Raw genomic sequence first — 20,777 nt, forward strand, 5'->3', positions numbered from 1 at the left:
CAACCTGAAAATGTCATAATTTTTTCTTGTCATCATTTTCTCTGTGCAGGCACTTGATTTTGGGCCGAAAAAAGGTGTCCCAGATGCTGGAAGATGAGGACGAGGATGTTGCGGCCGAACGCTTGCGAGTGTCCAGTGGCGCAGCAGGTGCAGACATCCTACAAGTCAACCAGCTCACAAAAGTGTATCAGCATCTCAACAAGAAGATCTATGCAGTCAAGAGTTTGTCTGTGGGAATTCCGGCGGGAGAGGTAACCCTGCCAGCAAGAGGTCACACACGACATTGGGGGGGGGGGGTGTAATTAAAATTACACTTTTAATAAAATGCTTGCATATTGAACATTGTGTCAAGCCGGGCTAATAAATGATTCATCTTCTTCCAAAGTGCTTCGGTCTGCTGGGAGTGAACGGAGCGGGAAAAACAACCACTTTCAAGATGCTCACAGGGGATGTCAGCCCGACTGATGGCACCGCACAGATCAGGGACTGGGATGGGTAAGATACTCATTTATTATTTTTGAGTTTTTAAAAGCACAGCGGAGCAAGTGCGATGAGAGCATATGGCGCTTTCTGCAAATGTGCTGACTCACATCATCTCGGAGGATGAATATATATATATTTTTTTTTTTTCTACCCGTTGCGTTTTATTATTGAATGATGGCTTCAGCGTTGGATATACCGTATGTTACTTGCATAATCTGTGCACGGTGATGTCATGCTTGTATCAATTTATTACTAAGTTGTCTTCACATCCATAACTGGATTTAACAGCTGCCATCTCGTGACTGCAGTTCTATGAAGACCACATGCATGTTTATAAAGACAGACAATACACAAGACGTTCACGCTTCACTGCACACTTGTGATCCATTGTACCCAAACACTTGTGCACTCTTGACACTTGACATTTTCACCTTGAGGATATTGGTCCCTGGAAAAAATGCACGATTAGTTACCTTGGAGTTCAATAATTAGCCCTCGAGGGACAGATATTATCTCACTCTATTGTGTGTCATTGAAAAATGTGTTTTATTTCCTAATAAAAGCATTTCATCCTATTATACGAGCTTGGCACGACTGTCAGAAGGATTCTCGAAACATGCATTTATGGACCACAAGTGATTATGTAGCATGAGACATTCATACATGAAAGCAGAGTCAGGTGTGTATGCGCTAATGGGCTTTAGAGTACACACTCATGAGCGTAGATGGAACAGCGTCCGTGTCCATATCCCCTATTGAATATTCCGAACGCCTTTCAAGTGTGTCTGTCTATTTATTTATTTATTTTTTTTGTGTGTGTTTCCTTAGACGACTGGTAGACATTATGGAGTGCCGGCACAAGGGAATTAACATCGGCTACTGTCCCCAGGTGGATGCGTTGGATAATCTGCTGACTGGAGAAGAGCACTTGTATTTTTACGCGCGAATTCAAGGCATCTCAAAGAGAAAGATAGACAGGGTAAGAGTTAAAAGCTGTGCTGTTTTACAATTGCGTCATTCAAAGAAGAGCATAAAAAATAATTTTATTGATGTCTGATATGAGCTGAGATGCAAGTTGATGCATCCACAGCAAAATAATCAGCAGGTGTGACAATATTGAGCGCTGTCTGCTACCTCGGAATGCTTACATGTTGTCTGCGTGTGGAAAATATTTCAAATATGACTTTGAAGATGACAAGATTTCATTTGAGATGTCACTACGGTCCTGTTTTTTTTTTCTCCTTATCATTCTGAAAACCAATCATCTTTTTCTGTGTTGATTACAAAGTGTGCTTCGCAGAAATATACTCAGCAACTGAGCAACATTTGCTGGCCCTAATTGATCTTCTTCATGTGTGAAAATGCGCAGAAAAATGTTGCAAGCATCGATGTATTCCAATTCAATTCAACTTTAGTTAATGAGCGCTTTTAAAACAATGCCCCTGTCATGATACAGCAATAATTATTATGTGAGATTCATAATTCCAAAAAAAAGTGACATTCTAAAAAATATAAAACAATAACTCCAGTGGAAGTTGAGAGCGCATTCCACAATTATGCAGCACCAACTCAAAAGATGTCCTTTTTTTTGGTAGTTTTTGGACAAGCGTTGATCTGTTGATCAGACAAGCATGCACATTGATATAGTGCTGAAGAAAGTTGTACATGCATCGTGGGACCAGACCATGAAGCCATTTAAAAACAAATCAAATATGTTTAAAATAATTATATAAAGCGGGAGCCAGTGCAATGACTTTAAGATCGCCTAAATGTGTTCTAGTGTTTTTTTTTTTTTTTGAGGCAGTTAAATGCCGCACAGCAGCATTTTAAGGCCGCTGCAGTCGGGTAAGTGGCATCTTGCTGTGCCCAACATGAAGTTCATTGCGTTAGTCCAAGCAATTTATGATAAAAATATGAATCATACTCCAAATGATGCATAGGAAGAATCAGTTAAAAAAAATATGAGATATTCTAGGTATGAAGGCAAAGTTGAGGCTTGGTTTTATTGGACCATAAGAAAAACTCCCAACCACGTGAGAAAATGTATTATGAAAAAGTTATATTTGACGCAAACTCAACACTGCTCATCACCTAAAGAATACCGTAGATTTAAACAAGGTGGAAGGAATTATGAACAGTTCGAAATAGCAGTCATCGTTCTCTCAAAACGTTTAGGCGGCTGATCAAAAAAAAAAGGAAAAAAAAGGAGTTAGTCCTACTAGAACAGCTTTAAATGGGTTTAATAGGGGTGTGTAGACTTTTTATTTTTATCCTCAGTGTGTGTGTGTGTGTGTGTGTGCGCGCGTGTGTGTTTATGAGAGACAGTCAGGATTGCCAATGGCTCCGTCCCGCCCTGGAAGGCTGCAATGATGTTATTATGGTCCTTTTGGCCAAATGATGATGGCCTAATGACCAAAAATGAAGATGACGCTCTACCTAAAAGTTGCTCTCATGTCGTCTCCCATCCTTTGTTGTGGATAATGGACATGCCTTAATGAAGTCATTTGAAATCCTCAAAATCCCAAATATCAAATCTGTATCACCACTGTGTGAGCACCGATGTGAATTTGAGGCAAAGACGATGTAACATTGAAATGTGATGTTGATGATAGGTTTTTTGGCTTTAAAACGGATGTTTATATGCTGTTTTGGTACCTTACAATCCCTGCATGCTGTCTTCCAGGTGGTGAAAAACCTTCTGAAAAAGCTGGAGCTGAACTACCATCGAAACATAACCACTGAAGGCTACAGTTGCGGCACACGCAGGAAGCTTTCCACCGCTATTGCTCTCATCGGACATCCACAGATTCTGCTCCTGGTGAGGGCGTATATTAAGGGCTGTACTCGGCTGCCTCTTTTAGTCCCTAGAAAAGGCAAATATCAAATCAATTGTACTGCCCATATTTCCCATTTACAAGTTGGTAAAATATGATATCAACTACATTCATCTATATATTGATTATACAAGATGTTCTTATGTGACAAGCAGTCAGACTGGTCTTTAGGTCATCAAGTAAACTGCTTTCACGCCCTTGCGAGCAAATTTGTATGACAGTGGATCAATATTATTGGTTGTGATATCTTAACTCCCGTAAGTCATCATTTCTTTCTTTGGCATTGGGCTCAGTGGTAGCATCTCTCGGCATTCATACATAATTACTCATGCAAGCGGTTCTCAAACTTTTAACACCAAGTGCCGCCTCACCAAAATTATTTATGATCGTTAAAATAGTAGCATAGTGGGCCTAAGTGTTCATCTCCTAAATATTTCATTTTTGTAAACCACTATAACATTATGCTCAGTTTGGACATTAACATGGCTCTTAATAACATTTGTTAGTACTTTAACAGTGATTTATTTGAAATATAAAAAATATTTTAAAAAAAATACATATATATATATATATATATATATATATATATATATATATATATATATATATATATATATATATATATATATATATATATATATATATATATAAATAAATAAAAGAACAGTTCTTACATTCTAAATACCACCTTCCAGCGATTTTCTTTTTTCACTAATCACTAGAGGAAGCCTTTTTGACAATAGTGGCTCAGAAATCTCTCGTTGGTGTCGCCCCCATTCTTTCTATTCTCTTATTCTCTTTTTTGGATTGAACCCTTACTTGAAAACACTGTCCTCCTCTCACACGTCAGGATGAGCCGAGCTCCGGCATGGACCCCCGCACCAAACGACACCTGTGGAAAATCATCTCTGAAGAGGTGAAAGGAAAGTGTTCCGTGATCCTCACTTCTCACAGGTTCGAGAATGGCTTTTTCATGTGAGACCGTGCTGCATATTCCATGCAAACTTGACCTTTCATTTTCTCAATTTTTGTCCATGTTTCAGCATGGAGGAGTGTGAGGCATTGTGTAGCCGCCTGGCCATTATGGTGAAAGGTCAGTTCCGCTGCCTGGGCTCCTTGCAGCACATTAAGAACAGGTTTGTGACCTCTAATCAGCTTCACATGCTCAAATATAGTCATTCTCGTCCTGCTCTGAAATTGCTGCAGCTTCTTTTTTTTTTATCCGACTAAACACACCCCGACCATCAGCACACCTGTAACACTTGGACTTTACGTCCTTATGCACAGGTTCGGCAGAGGGTTCACTGTGAAAATGTACTTGGCAGAGTCTGCCAGTGATTTCGAGGCAATCAGTGTGTTCATGCAGAAACGATTTCCCAGCACTTATTTGAAGGTAAGTTCAAGGAACTGGAGCAATATTTCACACATCTTTTCCCTTTTTCGTCTCTTCTGAAATCTTTGTGCGCACAATATTGCGCTGTCACACTACTTGTCTGGTTGTTTTAACTGCGCCTAATAGCGTTATTGAGAATTTGTCAAATCATAAAATGTGCAGCTTATTTGGGGCAGGAGAAAAATTGCCGGTACTTATCATAGCTCAAATTCCTGATACCGGGATAGGCTCCATGTTTTCTCCCAAAAGCTACTCTCATAAAATGTAAAATGGTCATGAAAAGCTAAGTCGTGTTAGTATTTGCTTTATTTTGTCTTACATAGAGCATTTACTGTAGAAAAATATTGTCGTTATCAGGACCAGCACTCCTCTATGGCGGAGTATCACGTACCTGTCGCACCAGGAGGCGTGGCTGACATCTTTCAACAGTTGGAGTGCATCAAGACTTCGCTGAAGATCAAACACTTCTCTGTGAGCCAGACCACCTTGGATGAGGTAAAACTGAGCCCTCAACTGGGCGAGAGAACTGAACCATCTTGTGGTTTTGTTGATGTGGACGCAGTAGATGGTACGCAGTGACTGAAAAGCGGTAGGAGGGTAAACTGGGACAGTCAAGAAAGCTTGAGTGGGAGTGAACAACAGAGTCGGAATGTAAAATGAAGGCAAGAGGGAAGCTGGCAGGTTGGAGGGCATGCCGGAGGGAAAATAAATGGAATATGAGTTGGGGGAGAGAAATCGTGCACCCGGTGTTGATTTTCTACAATCTGCTTCTCTGGAGCTGTGAGATTGGAAGATACCAGAAGGAGACGAAACAAGGGGGGGCTCAGGAGAGAAACCAAGCAGAAAATGTGCTGTGATTGAGGATTTCAAGGGGGCAAAGAAGGTTATACAATCGCAATAATATTGTCGTTCAACCTCCACAGGTCTTCATCAACTTTGCCTTGGGAAATTTTCACATCAAAGCCAACGAGGACGATGATGACCTGGACTGCACAAAAGAAGTAGAGACATAGTGCTGACTGATAATATTTCTGCGGTGAAATCGTACTGCATTTGTCTTAAACAGATACTTTGAGACGATAGGATTAGACTGTAAATCTACCATGCATGAAAATCATTTTTAACTCTCCAAAGATTCAATTCAATGTGAAGAGCGACTATTATTTTGAGGTCGATCAAATTCTATTGTTGCTATTCTACTGATATTTACATACCTGCACAGATAAATATTTATTGGTGTGTATTTACTTCAGACTTATCCTACTTGAAACCTTACAGAATCTACGCATCTTCATATGTGTTCAAAATGCTATTCATGACATAGCATTTAATTGTTTTTATTTTTTTATCACTCAATAGCAATATATATATATATATATATATATATATATATATATATATATATATCCATAATCACAAAATATTTTAATAAAACAATCTTGTTAATTTGCGCATCTTCTTATTAATGTATGTCTCATTTTAAAAATGACTCCATTTTATTTTTGTCTTGAATGTATTCAGCAATATATTTTTTGATGATTCAATAAAACTCTGGATTTGTTTACGTATGACGTACCGTATTTTTATTATTACATACCAAACTACTAAATACTTCCACAAATGTGAGAAATTAATAAAAAAAACATTGTACCATTCAAAGACGATTGTAATGTTTAATGTTGAGCACTGCAGTCTATCTGTGCAACATATTCTTTTTTTTTTTCAATAAATAAGCAATTTGAAGTCAGTTTTTTTTCACATTATTTGATTTTGAAGAAATGCACCAGAAGTGTGCATGTGCACGCACATGTGGCCAAGATTTCAAAAGTTCAACAACACCAATGCACTACTTTCCTTTTCGATAAGGCTTTGGAGTCTTGTCGTTGCATCCACTGGTGTTTCTGTCAGAAAAACGAGCTTTTCGGCACATACGTAGCTGCGCATAGAGTCCACAGAAAGAAACGCAAATATTGAACCGCGAATATGCGGGGAGAACGTTTGGGTTTGCGCCGGAAATACGTCATCGATGCGTCATTTTAACAGGCGGGAGATGCGAGTAACCAGGAAATAAGTCGCTTCTTTTTTTTAGTTTATCAACACCAGTCGAAATTTGTATAATAACTTTTGAGAGTTCAATTTTACAATCATGGATACATCTGTTGAAACTCAAACAAACGACTGGAAGAACACCAAAAAAGCGCTTGCCAACTTTCGACGTTTGCTACTTTGCCCCAAATGGTAAGTTGTTAACTGACCTTGTAAAGCTTCGAGTAACTATACGATGTTTTATTTCGTTTTGTGATGTTAGTTTAGTGACATTTATTTAATAGCACTCTTGTTGACAGATTGAACATGTTTTCTCTTTATCCAGTTCGCAGTTAATGAAGAATCCTGTTTGTCCCGGAACATGTGAGCATATGCTGTGCAGGTAACGTGCCCATTACTTTATGTCCTGCAAAGCTTACGAATGTGTAAATGATGTCTCAATGACTTGACTGCGCTTGGCAATCACATGCGCATGCTGATTTACTGACAACGTCGCATGATAACAACATGGCAATCAGCTACGTATGGCAAAGTGGAAGCAATTGCAGCCTTGGAAATTGCAAGATGAAATCAGATGGGGTGTGTAGGGAGGGAAGTGTTGACGCAAGTTGCTCGTGCACCTAGCACAGGGGTGTCAAGATCCAGTCCTGGAGGGCCTGCTTTCCTGCATGCTTTCAATCTCTCCCGGCTGCAACCCACTTGAGCCAAATGATCTTGCTCAGCTCTTCAGCAAGCTCTGAAGAAGCCTGATAAGTATCCTGCTCATTTGAATCAGGTGTCAGCTAGCAGTTGCGTAAATACTGTGCTCTGGAAACTAGTTTATACTCCACCTAAATATTTGTATTTCGTCAGTTTGTATTATATTGAATTAAAAAGAAAAGTGCATTACCAAACCCAACTTTTGGAGCATTTTCATTTGATAGGTCATGTGCAGACCCACTGGCAGGTGATGGCTGTGTGGTTTGTCGCAGCCCTTCCTGGGCGAAAGACATCAAAATCAACAGGCAGCTCAGCAATATCATCCCGCTCTTCTGTGACTTGGAGTCCATGTTAAATGGACAAGCAGGTAAATGTTGCTCAGTCGTGAAACTACCTTTCCTCAAATCAATAATTATTGCCTTCTGTTCCTTTATCATAATGGCAAGCTCAAACATTTACATGATGACACTGTGGGTAGACAGTTAATCTGTATTCCTGCAGCAGCCCTTTAATTACTGTAAATATGCAATGCAATTAGTCATTGTTGGGTGCCTGTGTGGCGAGCATACAAACAAGTCAATATTTACTTTATTTTCACTCAGAAATGGCAAAACTCTGCTTATGTGCAAATCCAGGTGCTCCTGAGCTAATGGGACTCATCAAAGCATTCTGAAGTCCGAGTTTCTTGCAGGTGGTTAAATTCTAAAGTGTGCAAATTTTAGTGTTTAGTTGTCCTATTAAACCTAGTAAACCTGTTAAAGGTGACCTTGCATATTTTTACAAAGCCTGATAAGAATTCTCAAGTGGTCACTCAGAGAGTGTCTTGGACTTAAATTTGAAAGAAAACAATGGGGATTTTTTTCCCTCCATTTTAATTTGTATTTTTCTTTCCCTCGTTTGTCATTGCACAGATTCCTCTGAGGTAATGCGGCCACAAAACGAGGACACTGTCCTAAAACGCAAGAAGGATATGAAGGTCTGGCTCAGCCCTCGCAGCCGTAAAGTGCGTTGCACGACGGAAAAAACTGCAGGCTTATTCAAATCTTTTGAAAAAATGGCTGCACCACCTGCTGCTTCAACAGCCAGAGTCAGAGACCTGTCAGTTTTTGACTTCGTCTCATCCTCTGAAGACACTGGCTCCTCTTCTCCAAAGTCCAACAATAAAAAACAGAACAGGAAGAAGACTATAAATAAGAGCAACATTGGGAGAAGAAAGAAAGCGATTCAAAGAACCCCAAGGAAACCAAGGAGACAGGCAATGAAGAAGCTTGATGCGATAAACAAGCGATGGAGGAATATGGAGGATCCGGGTAAATTATCGGAATCAGAGCAGCTCGGTGTAGAAATTGAAAGGACATCTCACAAAAAGGTTTCCTTCATTAGCCCTGATTGTGTATCTCACGGACCTGCGTCGAGCAGTCCCAGCTTGAGAGAAGGACTCGCAGAAAGCGTTGGTGCGCGACCAAAGAGCCCAACCCCTCTTTGTCTGAACGAATCCGAGAGTATCCATCGCACACTGCCCGCCTCTGATTCCATCCCCAAAAATATCCAGAAAAAACAGGACGACCTTTCTTCTTCTCCGCAGCGTTCCTCAAAACCCCCAACACTGGCGGGAGATGTCGTTACCCTGGTGACCACGCCGGAAAGGCCAACAGCCTCTTTGGGCTGCTGTCAAAGGTCATTGGGTCGCTCGTCTCCCGCTGCCCTTTTAAATGATCCGTCTCTGCCCAGGTTGAGGGGTAAAAAGACCCCCAAAAAAGATGGAGGCGAGAGTCCATCTGTTCCAAGTTCGGCGAGTAGAAAATCTCCCTCTTCTCGTGCTTCAATGGGACACTCAAACCCAGGCAGCCCAACAGTCATGAAGAAGAACCACAAAGGAGAAACCCCGCTGCATTTAGCCGCCATAAAGGTAAGTGGTCCGTTTTTAAGAGCGATTTTGAGCTGTTGAAATTATGCATTTTATGTCACCAATTTCTTTTTATTCTAATAGAATACGTTTGCTAAAATGACGATTTGCTGCTCGTCATTATTATTCAAAATAGCTGATTCTAGGTTTCAATGTTGCCAACATACCATGAAAAAAAAAACGGGTTTTTAAAAAACGCAAGGCCTTAGTGATGAAAAGTTGCGTTATTCGCTTTGCTCCTTCAGAGTTGCGTGGAAGCTTTTATGTCGCTTGCTCAACGGTACGCAGGCTGACAGAACTTCCTACTGACTCGTCTTCCCGTTTTTACAGGTGGAAATGAAATGCGATTCCTCATGTTTGTCTTGCTTGCTGACTCGCACTATGGCGCTCTTTTTATGTATGCCGCATTGAGTTCCACTTTTTTCCATTTTGCCAGCAGCTTTACAAAGTTGGTTTAGTATTTCTCGTTGGTGTTTTGCAGGGGGATGTAGAGGATGTCAAGGGACTACTGGACCAGGGGGCCGACCCAAACCTTAAGGATAATGCAGGATGGACACCTCTGGTAAGACCAACGACCTGAGTAGAATGACCTGAATGCAGGCATACTGCTCTCGCGCTTTCCGGCAATATTTCCAGTAAATGACAAATGCGTCAGTCTGTATTTACATTTTGTGAGGAGCCTCGAGGCAATATCTTGACTGCCGGCATGGCCTAGATGTGATCGTCCCCAGTCTTGCTTCACCAGCCCACTTAAGGCGAGCTCATATGTTTGAGTGAAAGCTGTTCTGCAGCTGTCTCCTTTGCCTGTAACTGAGAGAGGCGCATTCAATCAGGCGCTTTCTTGAGCCATAAAAATTCAATCATTCCCACTTTTTTTTAATATATAGTAGTCCTTCACACTGCGATTTCCTGTCAGGTTGCTCCTCTTAAAGCTGAGGTTAGATTTGGACTATTTGTTGCTAATGTGTTCCATTGCTACCAATGTGATGACAGTATTGCATTTTTTTTTTTTGCATGTAAATATCGGAGTCTTTTTGCTGTCAGACTTGACATGTGACAACCATCTTATAGATTGCACACATCTGATCATGCGTCCGCAGTTTCATATCAGGCGCTGAGCCAAAAGATAAAAGGCAAGACGAAAGCAAAAATGCTTTCGCGTTTGCAGCGTCACTTTCATATTGCGCCCTCCCTGCTCCTTCATGTGTAACTGCTCACCCCTCCCCATCTGCTCACGGAAAAGGCAAAGGAAAAAAAGCGACTGGCCCTAAAAGAACCGTCTTGTTTACTCAACTCTCTAAGCAGCCAATCATATAGTGGCCTGCTTTGAAGTCTCCCCCTCAGTACCGGTAAAAGACAGAATGAGCGGTTCGTGAAACATCGATGTTTTTAAAAGCAGAGTAAACCCTCAAACCGGTGATCGGCCCAAATATTTTCCGAAGAAGACTCAAACGTGCATACCTTGTGTTTCTGTATTTCAGCACGAGGCATGTAACCTGGGCCATCTGGTGGTAGTGGAGACGCTGTTATCAAGGGGGGCCCTGGTGAACACTCCTGGCTACGAAAATGACTCTCCACTTCATGACGCTGTGCGGAACGGGCACATAACCATTGTCAAATTGTTGCTACAGTTTGGAGCCTCGCGGAGTGTGGTGTGAGTTCTGTTTTTGTTTCTTTCATCCCGGCAGGTTTTTGCTACGACAGGCAAGGACAAAGGCATCACAATGTAAACACGAGTCAAAGGCAGGCAATTTTCACTGTGATGAATAAGGTGATTTCCCTGCTCTTGAAACTCTGGGTTTTACTGCGAGGTTGCTTCCAGTAAAAAAGTGAAATGCACATAGTGAATCGCAGCTATTCACATGGGGACCAAGCCCTAGTGAGCAAGTACCCCCCCCCCCCCCCACAAAAGGTTTGTGATTGCCTATCGATGCCACATAATGGTGGCTTTTTGCCGCTTAGAGTAAAGTGAAGCTCCTCCCCCTCAGTTCAACATTGTTCCTTTACGCCAAGATGCCACAAAATGTTGCCAAAGATAAATACGATCTATGCCCTTCCCATGTCCTCTTGTAGCACACGCATGCAGTCAAAAGAGGCAATTGAAGACATCTGCCAACTTGGAAGCTTTGGCATGCAGCTTTGGGTTTTGTGAATATGTTCCTGCAGTCGTTCATTGCGCTTCTGTGCAATCATGTTAAAAGGCCAAATTGGGTATGCGTTTGGTTTATCGTCAAGAACCAATCTTACAATAGAAAATGACGCTTGCATTTGATCTTTTCAGCGCCGCCACCTGCAATCTCCTCCATTCCCGATGTGCATTCTCCTAAATGTCTCTTTCATCGGCTACATCAAAGAGATGGACTCTTGCGTTTTTCTTTGTCTATCATTGTGCAACTGCTCCAATTCCGCCCTCTGACAAGTGCTACTATAGAACCACTTATGGCTTCCTCTCTCTTGTTGGAGGATTGTTTTCGACTGCCTTCCCCCCCCCCCCCTCAGTTTTCATGTGCAGCTGCACAAATCGGTTTGTGTATATTTGTAAATTTTGCTCTCGGTAAGAAGAACCCAAATGAAACATTTAATGGACCAGTGGACCTATTAATTGTCCCCCAGGTATTATCTTTGCTGATGCCTATTTTTCCCAAAGACACCCCGCTGAGCTTGGTCCCCCTGATGTATTTTTTTTGTTGTTGTTTTTTTACTACCTACTCTGTCGTCTTCAGATAACACCTGCCTTCTTAGTAGAAAAATATTGATAAGACAACTTAATTGAATTCCGACATAGTGAACTGGCGAATAACTACAGCTGTAGTCAAATCTACTTGTGTCCTTTACAAACCCTGTCTTCAGTCAAGTTCATACCAGTACGGTGTGATCCAAAATTCCCATCACAGCTCTTGCTAAAAAAATCGCGTATTTATTTATTTTTTTTTCTCAGAAGACAAGATTAGTCTTCAGGAGCTTTGATGTCTTTTAAACAACCAAGAACCTTGAATAAGTCTTCGTCGTCTAATTATGTATGCGCCATGTGATCTATGAACGGTCATTTCATTTTCAATAATCTTCTTTCTAGTAATCTTCACGGCAAGCGGCCTGCAGACTACGCTGTCGGTCGGGAGATGCTGGAGGCCTTTCAGGAAGTGTCTGGGGAAGTCCAAAATGCCAGCGCAGCTATGAACAGCCCGGCCTGTCTCTCTGCAGTACGTCTACCTTTTTTTTTCAAGGCAAAAATATGCATCTTGTTCAAAGTCTAAATTGTAAACTGTTTCTCCTCACGTAGTTGGGTCAATATGTGAAGCAAGACGAGATTGTTTTGTTTGCGTCAAGCAAGCTGTCCCAAACAGACCAGGATGAGTTTGCCAAGCTGTGCCGGATCTTGGATGGAACGATAGCAGACTCCTTTACTTCTTCTGGTAATGTTTTGTTTTTCTTAAAACAGATTTTATTTTTGTCACCTTCAAATATTGCCTTTGGGCTATGAATATTCTAATTACTTCAACACTATTTCCGTGTGTCTGTGGAAACGCATTGGTACATTTTAAAAACGGCTTCCAATAAACGCAAATGGACTCACGGTTTAATTTTTCCAGCTGACGGAGAAAGAAAATGAGGAATTTAACAGGGCTTGAAAGACTTTTTAGAAGAGGAGGAAGCAGGCTGCACGCATTCCTGATAACCAAATCTTTCAAAGATCTTGAGATATCCAAATATTAGCTGCCTCACCTCGGCTTTAAATGTTGTTTTAGAGCAGTAACTGTATAGTTGCCAGCTTATAAAAATTATCGCCTATGAAATTGCTCACTGTAGTTCTTAAATTGTTGTGATTTTCAAACACCGTTTCGTAAAAGATTTCTGGCATGGATTGCTAAGTCAAAGTTGTTCACGCCGTCGCTTAAGGTCAGGAGTCATTAAAATGCTGTTACGTCTCCTTCCATCGTATCGGCTGTGAGAAATGCAGAAAGCAAGTGAGAGTGAAATTTGTCCAGATTAAACCTTTTGGAGTTTTTCTTTTAGCGTGTCACTCAAACCTAAGGAGGGGATTGCAACAAAGGATTTGTACTCAAATTGGAAGGCTACAAATGCAATAGCTTTTGCCCTCCAGGTGTAATTGGTTGGGCTTCGCGATCAGCATCACTGATGTGAGAAGTACAAGCAATAAGCTTGAGTTAAAATTTGGACTGGCCTCTAATCACATTTTCTGATTGGCTTCAGGCAGTCTTGTAAATCATTCAGAGTGGGAGATGTATTTGGACGCCAAAAACAATCACAAGATGCACGTTTTCTTTAGAGAAGCGGGAGCTTGCACGTCAGAATGTAAGCAATAATGAATCCGATTTTTTTTTTTTTTTTAAATGTGTAAATATTTATGGTGGTCAGTTATGCTTTTTACCATTGACATTCTCCAACTCAATGTAAAAACAGATCCACTCTGTTGCTAACAATGGGCTATTGACATGATGTTTTATGCCCCCCAGTGAGTCACGTTGTGGTGCCCGAAGGACTGATGCCGAGCACTTCCTCCACTCTCCTAGGAATTCTTGCAGGCTGCTGGATTGTCAAATACAGCTGTGAGTAAAGTAGGATTATGTTGAGTAGCTCCCCTTTGCTATTTTGATTAAAACTCATTCACTGCCATTGACGTGTATAGAAACCAAAACGTACATTCATTTTACCAGAGCTGCCAGTGAATGAGTTTAAAAAACAAAACAAAAAAAGCAACATTCTGATCCTCATTTCTTGACCTTGTGTCTGTATAAAGAGCCTGGCCAGCCTGCTTGTATTATTCCCCACAAGTGAGTCATTTTGAGCTGCAATTCCTGTCTTAATGTGTCGCTGTATACGACACAAAGTGTCAGGAGGAAAGAGAGGGGGAAAAAAAAAATCTCTTTTTCATTCCCACCGGCTGAGCACCCGACACAGCTCGTCTCCCCCATGACAGTCGCAGTGTCGTGCGATCTGTTTTCGTCCATGTGCGCACATCCTCGCTCACATAAGGCAGAAGAGCTGTCATTGCCACCTGTCTTTAGATGCTGCTGCTGTCAACAAGGCCAAGCCCTGGTGCGCCTCTTTGATTCCATAGCAACACCTCAAAATATAATTCAGTTGAAAGCTGTCACAATGCCCGATAGATTAATGTTCTTATTTCTAGAGCAAATATTCTTCATATCCATTTCTTAGCCACTAAAATAACGGTGTTATGTTCTGGATTGTATCGGTCAGCAAGAAAAAAAAAAAAAAAAAAACCCGCGTTTGTGCTGCCTCTCTTCTCTGTCTGACCCGTACAGATGCTAATGCAGCACAGCTTCTTCTATTTCCTCAGTCGTTATTTCTGCTTTTGTAAGTTTCAGAAAACAATCTGTTGGTCTCAACGCTTCCAAGTTGATTCTTATAATGTACACTTATTGGCCTCTTTAGGTACATATGCAACAGTATGGCTATTATGTAATATGCTCTGTATTAAAAACAACAACATCCACTTTTATATTGCTCATAGTAGGGGTGTAATTGTTTTGATTTGAGCAAACCAATACGTATTGAATCATCTTTTATTGGAGAGATGCACACCCTGAGATAATGCGAATGAGTACAGGAGTGATCGTTTTTTTATTTTTTAACTGAATTATTTTGAGGCATCACTAATCGATTCTTCATTAGAATCATGATGCAGTTCACTTATGAAGAACCACACTTGTAAAATACTTTAAGTTAGGGGTGAGGGAAGCAATAGATTCGTAGATGTGTCTTAAGTCTTGGTTAGCGTAATTAGCTAAAATGCTAATTACTCCGAAGCCCTTAGTGCCGTTATCTTGAGCAGTAAACCGCAGTGTGTGTCTGCTGGGGCCTGTTTGGCTTGTGCTAAATTAAAGTGCGAGCCTTATGCTCATTCGTTTGCGTAATCTGAAATTATGTTTTGGGACTATCTGCTATCACATGCGTCCAACATTTTAACGAGTTCTCAATAATACAGAGGAAATGTTCTCCTGGTTATTAACACGAAGGTAGCGACCAACTAATATGATAATATAATCCCACTTTGATTCCGTTGCGTTACTTGAAATTTAAATAACAGAAAGCTGGCTGCCACAAAACTCCAATTTGCTCTCAGGAGACGGGAAAAAAAAATACGTCTAGTCGGTCTGCGTCATAAATTTGATCATGCCGTTGGCATATTTTTTTGTCAAGCAAGCGCTGTTCAGCAGTACTTGAAGACTTGCAACTCCTAAACATTAGCTTTGTCGTCCCACTCTTTCAAGTCAACGTCATTAATGACGGCTTTGATTTCTCGTTGACGCTAGGGGTGGAGGCGTGTCTGCAGGCGGGCAAGTGGATGCCAGAAAACGAGCACGAAGCCGGTGAAGGCCCCCAGCGCAGTCGCATCAACCGATGCTGCTTGGTGAATGAGACACAGACGCACGTTGCACAAGTGTTGATGACCTGGAACAATCTGAATTGCTTTGAAACAGGCATTTGTGGACCTCTATTTTGAAACACATGATGCGAGTCGTGTTTTTTTTTTTTTAATTAGTTTTGTGGTGATTACCAGAGTATTTTGACTTGATATTTGTGCTCATTTTATGATTGCCTGGTCATAATTCTTTTTCTTGGGGTTGGCCCTAATAGTCCTGTGCACGGGTTTAAACAAATCCTTACAGATCAATGGAGAAATGTGCCTGTTTTGATTAGGATTACTAAATTAATAAAAACTTCCAGCAGCGCCGTAAATGTGCGTATAAAAAAAAGGCCGTTTTAAAAGTCTCTTTGAAAAAGCAAGCACTTTGCTCATTCTGATTATGTGTCGCTTCCAGCTCCCACCGCTGTTCGACGGCTGTTTCTTCTACCTCTTGGGCTCCTTTAAGTCGCACAGAAAAGATGAGCTGGTCAAGCTACTTCTCGACGGAGGAGGTCAACTCCTGAGACGCAGGCCCAAACCCGATAGCGACGTGACTCAAACCCTCAGTGCTGCGGCCTATCACGCTTTGCCGGGATCCGACCAGGCGCTCTGCACTCAGTACATCATCTTTGACCACCGAGGTCCTCACAGGCCCGCAGTGGTTCGCAAGGGCAAAGTGTGGTCTGCCCCTTCCAGCTGGATCATTGACTGTATTTCATCTTTCCAGCTTCTCCCTGTACCAGACCTTTAATCAGTGAAATGATTACAATAATTGTCAAGTGAGTCTGCCTTTTGCAGTGTGGAAATATACACAGTGACTTACAAAGTAAATACTTCCTCCACTCATTTTTACTATATTACTGATAAGTGGGTTGATGTGGAGCAGATGTTTTTTTAACAAAACATTCAGGAACAGCAATAACATCACAGTGCAAGAAGATGAACAATGTGCTCAAAAACATCTTGCTTATTTTAGCTTACAAATGCATTTAAGGCTTAAGATATTACTATTTCTTTTAATTTTTTTTTTAGTTTTGTCAGGATCAATGTCTGCATTTATAGGGGCGGCATTTTTTTTTAATACAATCAGACAAGTGCAAAACAGAATGAGGCTGAGGGCAACTTTAAAACAAACCAACAATATAGCACAATACAAAATGGAGGACTTGGCCTAGTAGTTTGTTGTGTAGGTTAAGTTAACGACACTCAAGGGACATGTGGCTCATCGATATTGGATATCAATTTGAGGTCTCACTATATTGACATATTGTCTATTGCTGAAGCTCGAAGGTTGTGGCCGTTAAGAATTCTCTTAGCACTTCCTGATGGATATCGACCCTGGTGTATTTTGTTGGTTTTGTCTTCACAAAATATGCAACACACCCCTTGTGTTTGTTGCAAATTGAACAGAAGAAAGTGGCTTTGAGCAAATCCTCCTGATTTACCAGGAACGGTTAATGAGAAATCTTTTTGAAAATGCAAGTGCAAAGTCGCTGACAGGATTGATTGAGTGTGGTTTGTTACCTGAATTGGATGTTATAAAAATGCAGATAAACTGCTGCGGCAATGCATGAGCAGAATAAACAATCATTTTGTTGGAAAGGTGTGTATTGTGAATACAATAAGCATGTGTAAATTGTATTCAAGAGCTACTGGCCTGCTATTAAAATACACCTAACTGCTATTGATTCCTTTGTGCTGCTAAAATTCCATCCCTTGTCCATGCTAAGCTGCAGAAAGCCGTTAAATGATAAGAAGCTGGAAGGTGCTTCTAATGAAGCCACAGTTTATGTCCTTGAACTCAGAAAAACATGCCTATTTTTGCACCTACTCTTCTTACGTAACTCATCAAAAGTCACTGTTGATTATTCTGTACATGGAAAAGATTATTTTTTATTGAAAGCTCAATTCAAATAAATTGGTATACAAGACACTGCTGTACAGCCTGTACTTTGTGGGAATGTTGAGGGAAAAGTATACACTGCTAGGTGCCTGCAAAATACTTGTTAGCTGTCATTAATCTGCCTCATATTAGTGGCCCATTACAGCATTACCGTCTTAAAAATCGACAAGTTAATCAAATGAAATGCTGCGGAGCTCACTGCAGAGATCCAAGAAGCTGTGTGTACAGAGCAGAACTATAAAAACACTCAAATATGTACACACAAGCCCCATTTCTCTCCAAAATTATTCATAAATCTTTTAGTGAGCACTTTTCCTTCGCTGAGATAATCCAGCCTACAAAACCCCGAAAGGCCTCTCCACACCAATCCGACATTGGCCTCGAAGTCGGACCGGAATTTAACGAATACCGCCAAAGGTGACGCGACGCCAAATACTCGCGACCATCTGCGCATGCGTAAGAAGTGGTACCCCTCCATGCCATCGGCGGCGATAGTCACCGTGGTGATTTTTTTTTCTTTATGGTATTCACGCTGACATCCAATGGGTTATTTGCCACGGACTTCCGGCTAAAAATGACACAGGTACCCGCCCAATTTCCGGTTCGCCTGTATACAAGTAAAATGGCTGTGTTAATTTAAGATGCACGTTTATAATTATATTCACAATTATGAAGGTAAGTGAGCACCACAAATTTGTTTGTTTTCTGACCCTCACTGACAAGTCCATTAATAAAATTGCATGTTTTCGAGTTGCCTTTTGTTGTGCGCAGCTTAATCAGACTCTTGGTATGCCAAATCTGAGAGGTACCTTATCTCGGCTAAGGACTTGTGCTCACTGACAAATTTATACTTGGGGACTTTTATGATGTGTTGCTGTATTTACAAATATTATGGTCCTCAGTTCCTCATGTGTTTGTTTTTATGTCACATTCTGGAAAATATTAAACAGCGGAATAAAAAAAAAAAGACCAAAAATCCCTTTTTCCAGAATACCACTTCATTTCATGTCTATTTAACAAAATAGTTTTGTGTCATGATGAATAATACACTTTTTCCACTTCGTAAATACAGATGCCGCATATTTAAAGATATTTACACAGAAGCATCATGTGGCGCACCAAGGGTTGTTTTCTAACTTGTAAATTAAGTTTTCATTATAAACTGAGTGAACATGTGCGAGCATGTGCTAATTTACAATCAAGCATGCTCTTATTATACATATCAGATTTCCCAATCTCTAGAGTCCGCAAAACAACCCTTTATGCGCCCCAAAATAAAAACAACTGATTGTATATTAACAGTGTTTGTCTTCCTGTTCCAGGCACATTTTATAGACAGATTTCCTGATGAAAGTAATACAGTTGAAACAAGCATCAATAATTTGCTTTGCAAATTGGGATGGGCATATTTACTGATGAATTTGGTTCATTGCTGCTTCTCTCCTAGCAACTGAGGTTGAATTGGGTGCAGTACTAGGCTGTAACCAGCAGGGGAGCTGTTGATTTTGAATGTTAATTTTCACCATTGTGGTTGTTGAAATGTCCATCCCCATTTGCATAAAAAAGTAAGTGGTTTTAAATTGAGGAGATAAAAAAATAACATTCACATAGAACAAATAAATACTGATACAGTACTGGACTTTGCTTGAAAGTGAGTATCATCCGCACAGTAGAACAATGGTTTTATCACCTTTGTCAATAATACAAAATTGCTCTGCTGCTTACATTTTATAATCTTAATGAGTCAATAAATCACAGCTACAGTATGAGTGTTTAAAATTTGTGTAGTTGATTAAAATGATTCAAAGCTTTTCTGATCTATGTAAAATCCCAATATATTTGAATTGACAAACCATTAATTAATATTTGCTCAAAGAAACGGAATAGTTTTTTCACACAAGCACACAGTCTAACATAGTTATAGCTATATTGATGTTCAAAGGCCATTGGTTTTATTGTTGACATAGCTTATTTCCGTAGATCAATATCCACTCAATGCGCCATTTGGCATGGCCTGATAATTAACTGGTAACCGGTCCAGGGCTTTGTCCATCTTAGCCGACTCGTACAGACTTCAACCGGCGGTAGAAAACGGTTGCTTATTAAAGTTGAGCCTTTTGTGCTGTTGCATGAAGTCAAAGAGCAACCTTCATTTCTCCTTTCGGGAGCTAAAAGGCATCAGTGGTGAGAGCGATGTCTCCGAGCCATTTTTTTTTTTTTTTTTTTTTTTCCATTTAGCAGTCACAGTTGTCTTTTTCTTGCCGCCCTGTAGAGTAATTCCAAATTGTATCAGCACATCCACGTGGACTGAATTCTAATAAGGCTGCGATATGTATAATGAAGATAAATAACAGTTTATTAGTCCTAAGATGTCTGGAGCACTATGGTTGTGATTGATAAACCAAAGGTGTCTACATACCTCAAGCCCGATAGATGGATCTGTCTTTTCACATCGAAAGACACTAAATCATCGCCTCTTAATAATGGATTTGACCATAGCTCAGTTTTTGTGCTCGGGATTGAAGTCACCCAATTTTTTTTTTTTTCCCAGCATCAGTCAGCCGCTGAAGCTTGATGCTATGAACAAGCGCTCATAAGTCATTGGCCTTTATCTGATGTTCATTTCTATTTAATTATAGGTTGCCAGGCGCTGCCATTAGGCAGCCCATCCATCAGCAATGAAGAAAGTCCCTCAAAGGTTAACAGCAAGAAATGATCTGGATGTACGGGGCAGGAAAAAAAAATCTCAGGTGATCTATGACGCAACAGAACTGGACAGCAATGTGGACTTAGAGGTGAGTACTTTTCACGTCGAAATCGTTGGGTTGTGGGCCTTTCTTGAACTCTGAACTCTACCAACTGGCAAACAATAAGACCCTCCTTGAAGTGTCTTGGACATTGAACAGTATTTTTTTCGGAGAAGGTTTAAGCTCCACTGAATAACATTTTCACTATAATCAGTCTAGCATTGCTTAAACGATTCTTGTGGTTTATCTTGACAATACCAAGATAGCACTGCAGGCTTTTCTTAAACTCCAATCTCTAGCACACCACATCGGTGCCATTGAAACGGAATGTTGATCCAATATTTAGCCATTTGGAAGAACAGGCATAGATTTTTA

General features: G+C 40.6%; 4 protein-coding genes across 4 annotated transcripts in view; all 4 read left to right on the forward strand.

The window, feature by feature from the left end:
• The window catches only part of abca12 (ATP binding cassette subfamily A member 12), a 47,770-nt gene extending 41,489 nt beyond the window's left edge, over positions 1–6,281 (forward strand). The window contains exons 63-71 of the mRNA XM_088315850.1: positions 50–251; positions 386–495; positions 1,312–1,462; positions 3,167–3,301; positions 4,168–4,271; positions 4,361–4,453; positions 4,605–4,710; positions 5,068–5,205; positions 5,634–6,281. Of these exons, the coding sequence (XP_088171976.1) occupies positions 50–251; positions 386–495; positions 1,312–1,462; positions 3,167–3,301; positions 4,168–4,271; positions 4,361–4,453; positions 4,605–4,710; positions 5,068–5,205; positions 5,634–5,723 (1,129 nt within the window). The 3' untranslated portion in view covers positions 5,724–6,281. The remainder of the gene's footprint in view (positions 1–49; positions 252–385; positions 496–1,311; positions 1,463–3,166; positions 3,302–4,167; positions 4,272–4,360; positions 4,454–4,604; positions 4,711–5,067; positions 5,206–5,633) is intronic.
• A 403-nt stretch (positions 6,282–6,684) lies between these two features.
• On the forward strand, positions 6,685–17,143 carry bard1 (BRCA1 associated RING domain 1). Its single transcript, XM_088315297.1, has 11 exons — positions 6,685–6,948; positions 7,082–7,138; positions 7,680–7,822; positions 8,367–9,364; positions 9,843–9,923; positions 10,843–11,015; positions 12,435–12,561; positions 12,642–12,774; positions 13,837–13,929; positions 15,658–15,755; positions 16,168–17,143. The coding sequence occupies exons 1-11, from the start codon at positions 6,857–6,859 to the stop codon at positions 16,501–16,503; spliced, it is 2,331 nt and encodes a 776-aa protein (XP_088171423.1). The 5' UTR covers positions 6,685–6,856; the 3' UTR covers positions 16,504–17,143.
• A 3,158-nt stretch (positions 17,144–20,301) lies between these two features.
• ikzf2 (IKAROS family zinc finger 2) overlaps positions 20,302–20,777 on the forward strand; it is a 66,349-nt gene continuing 65,873 nt past the window's right edge. The window contains exon 1 of the mRNA XM_088315299.1: positions 20,302–20,450. The gene's annotated coding sequence lies outside the window, so the exon portion shown is untranslated. The remainder of the gene's footprint in view (positions 20,451–20,777) is intronic.
• erbb4b (erb-b2 receptor tyrosine kinase 4b) overlaps positions 20,329–20,777 on the forward strand; it is a 237,843-nt gene continuing 237,394 nt past the window's right edge. Inside the window, exon 1 of the mRNA XM_088315296.1 lies at positions 20,329–20,450. The gene's annotated coding sequence lies outside the window, so the exon portion shown is untranslated. The remainder of the gene's footprint in view (positions 20,451–20,777) is intronic.

Source organism: Idiotropiscis lumnitzeri, chromosome 14 (genome assembly GCF_059441095.1).
Source record: "Idiotropiscis lumnitzeri isolate Australia: NSW breed Sydney's pygmy pipehorse chromosome 14, RoL_Ilum_1.0, whole genome shotgun sequence".
In the NCBI taxonomy this organism is placed as follows: Eukaryota; Metazoa; Chordata; class Actinopteri; order Syngnathiformes; family Syngnathidae; genus Idiotropiscis; species Idiotropiscis lumnitzeri.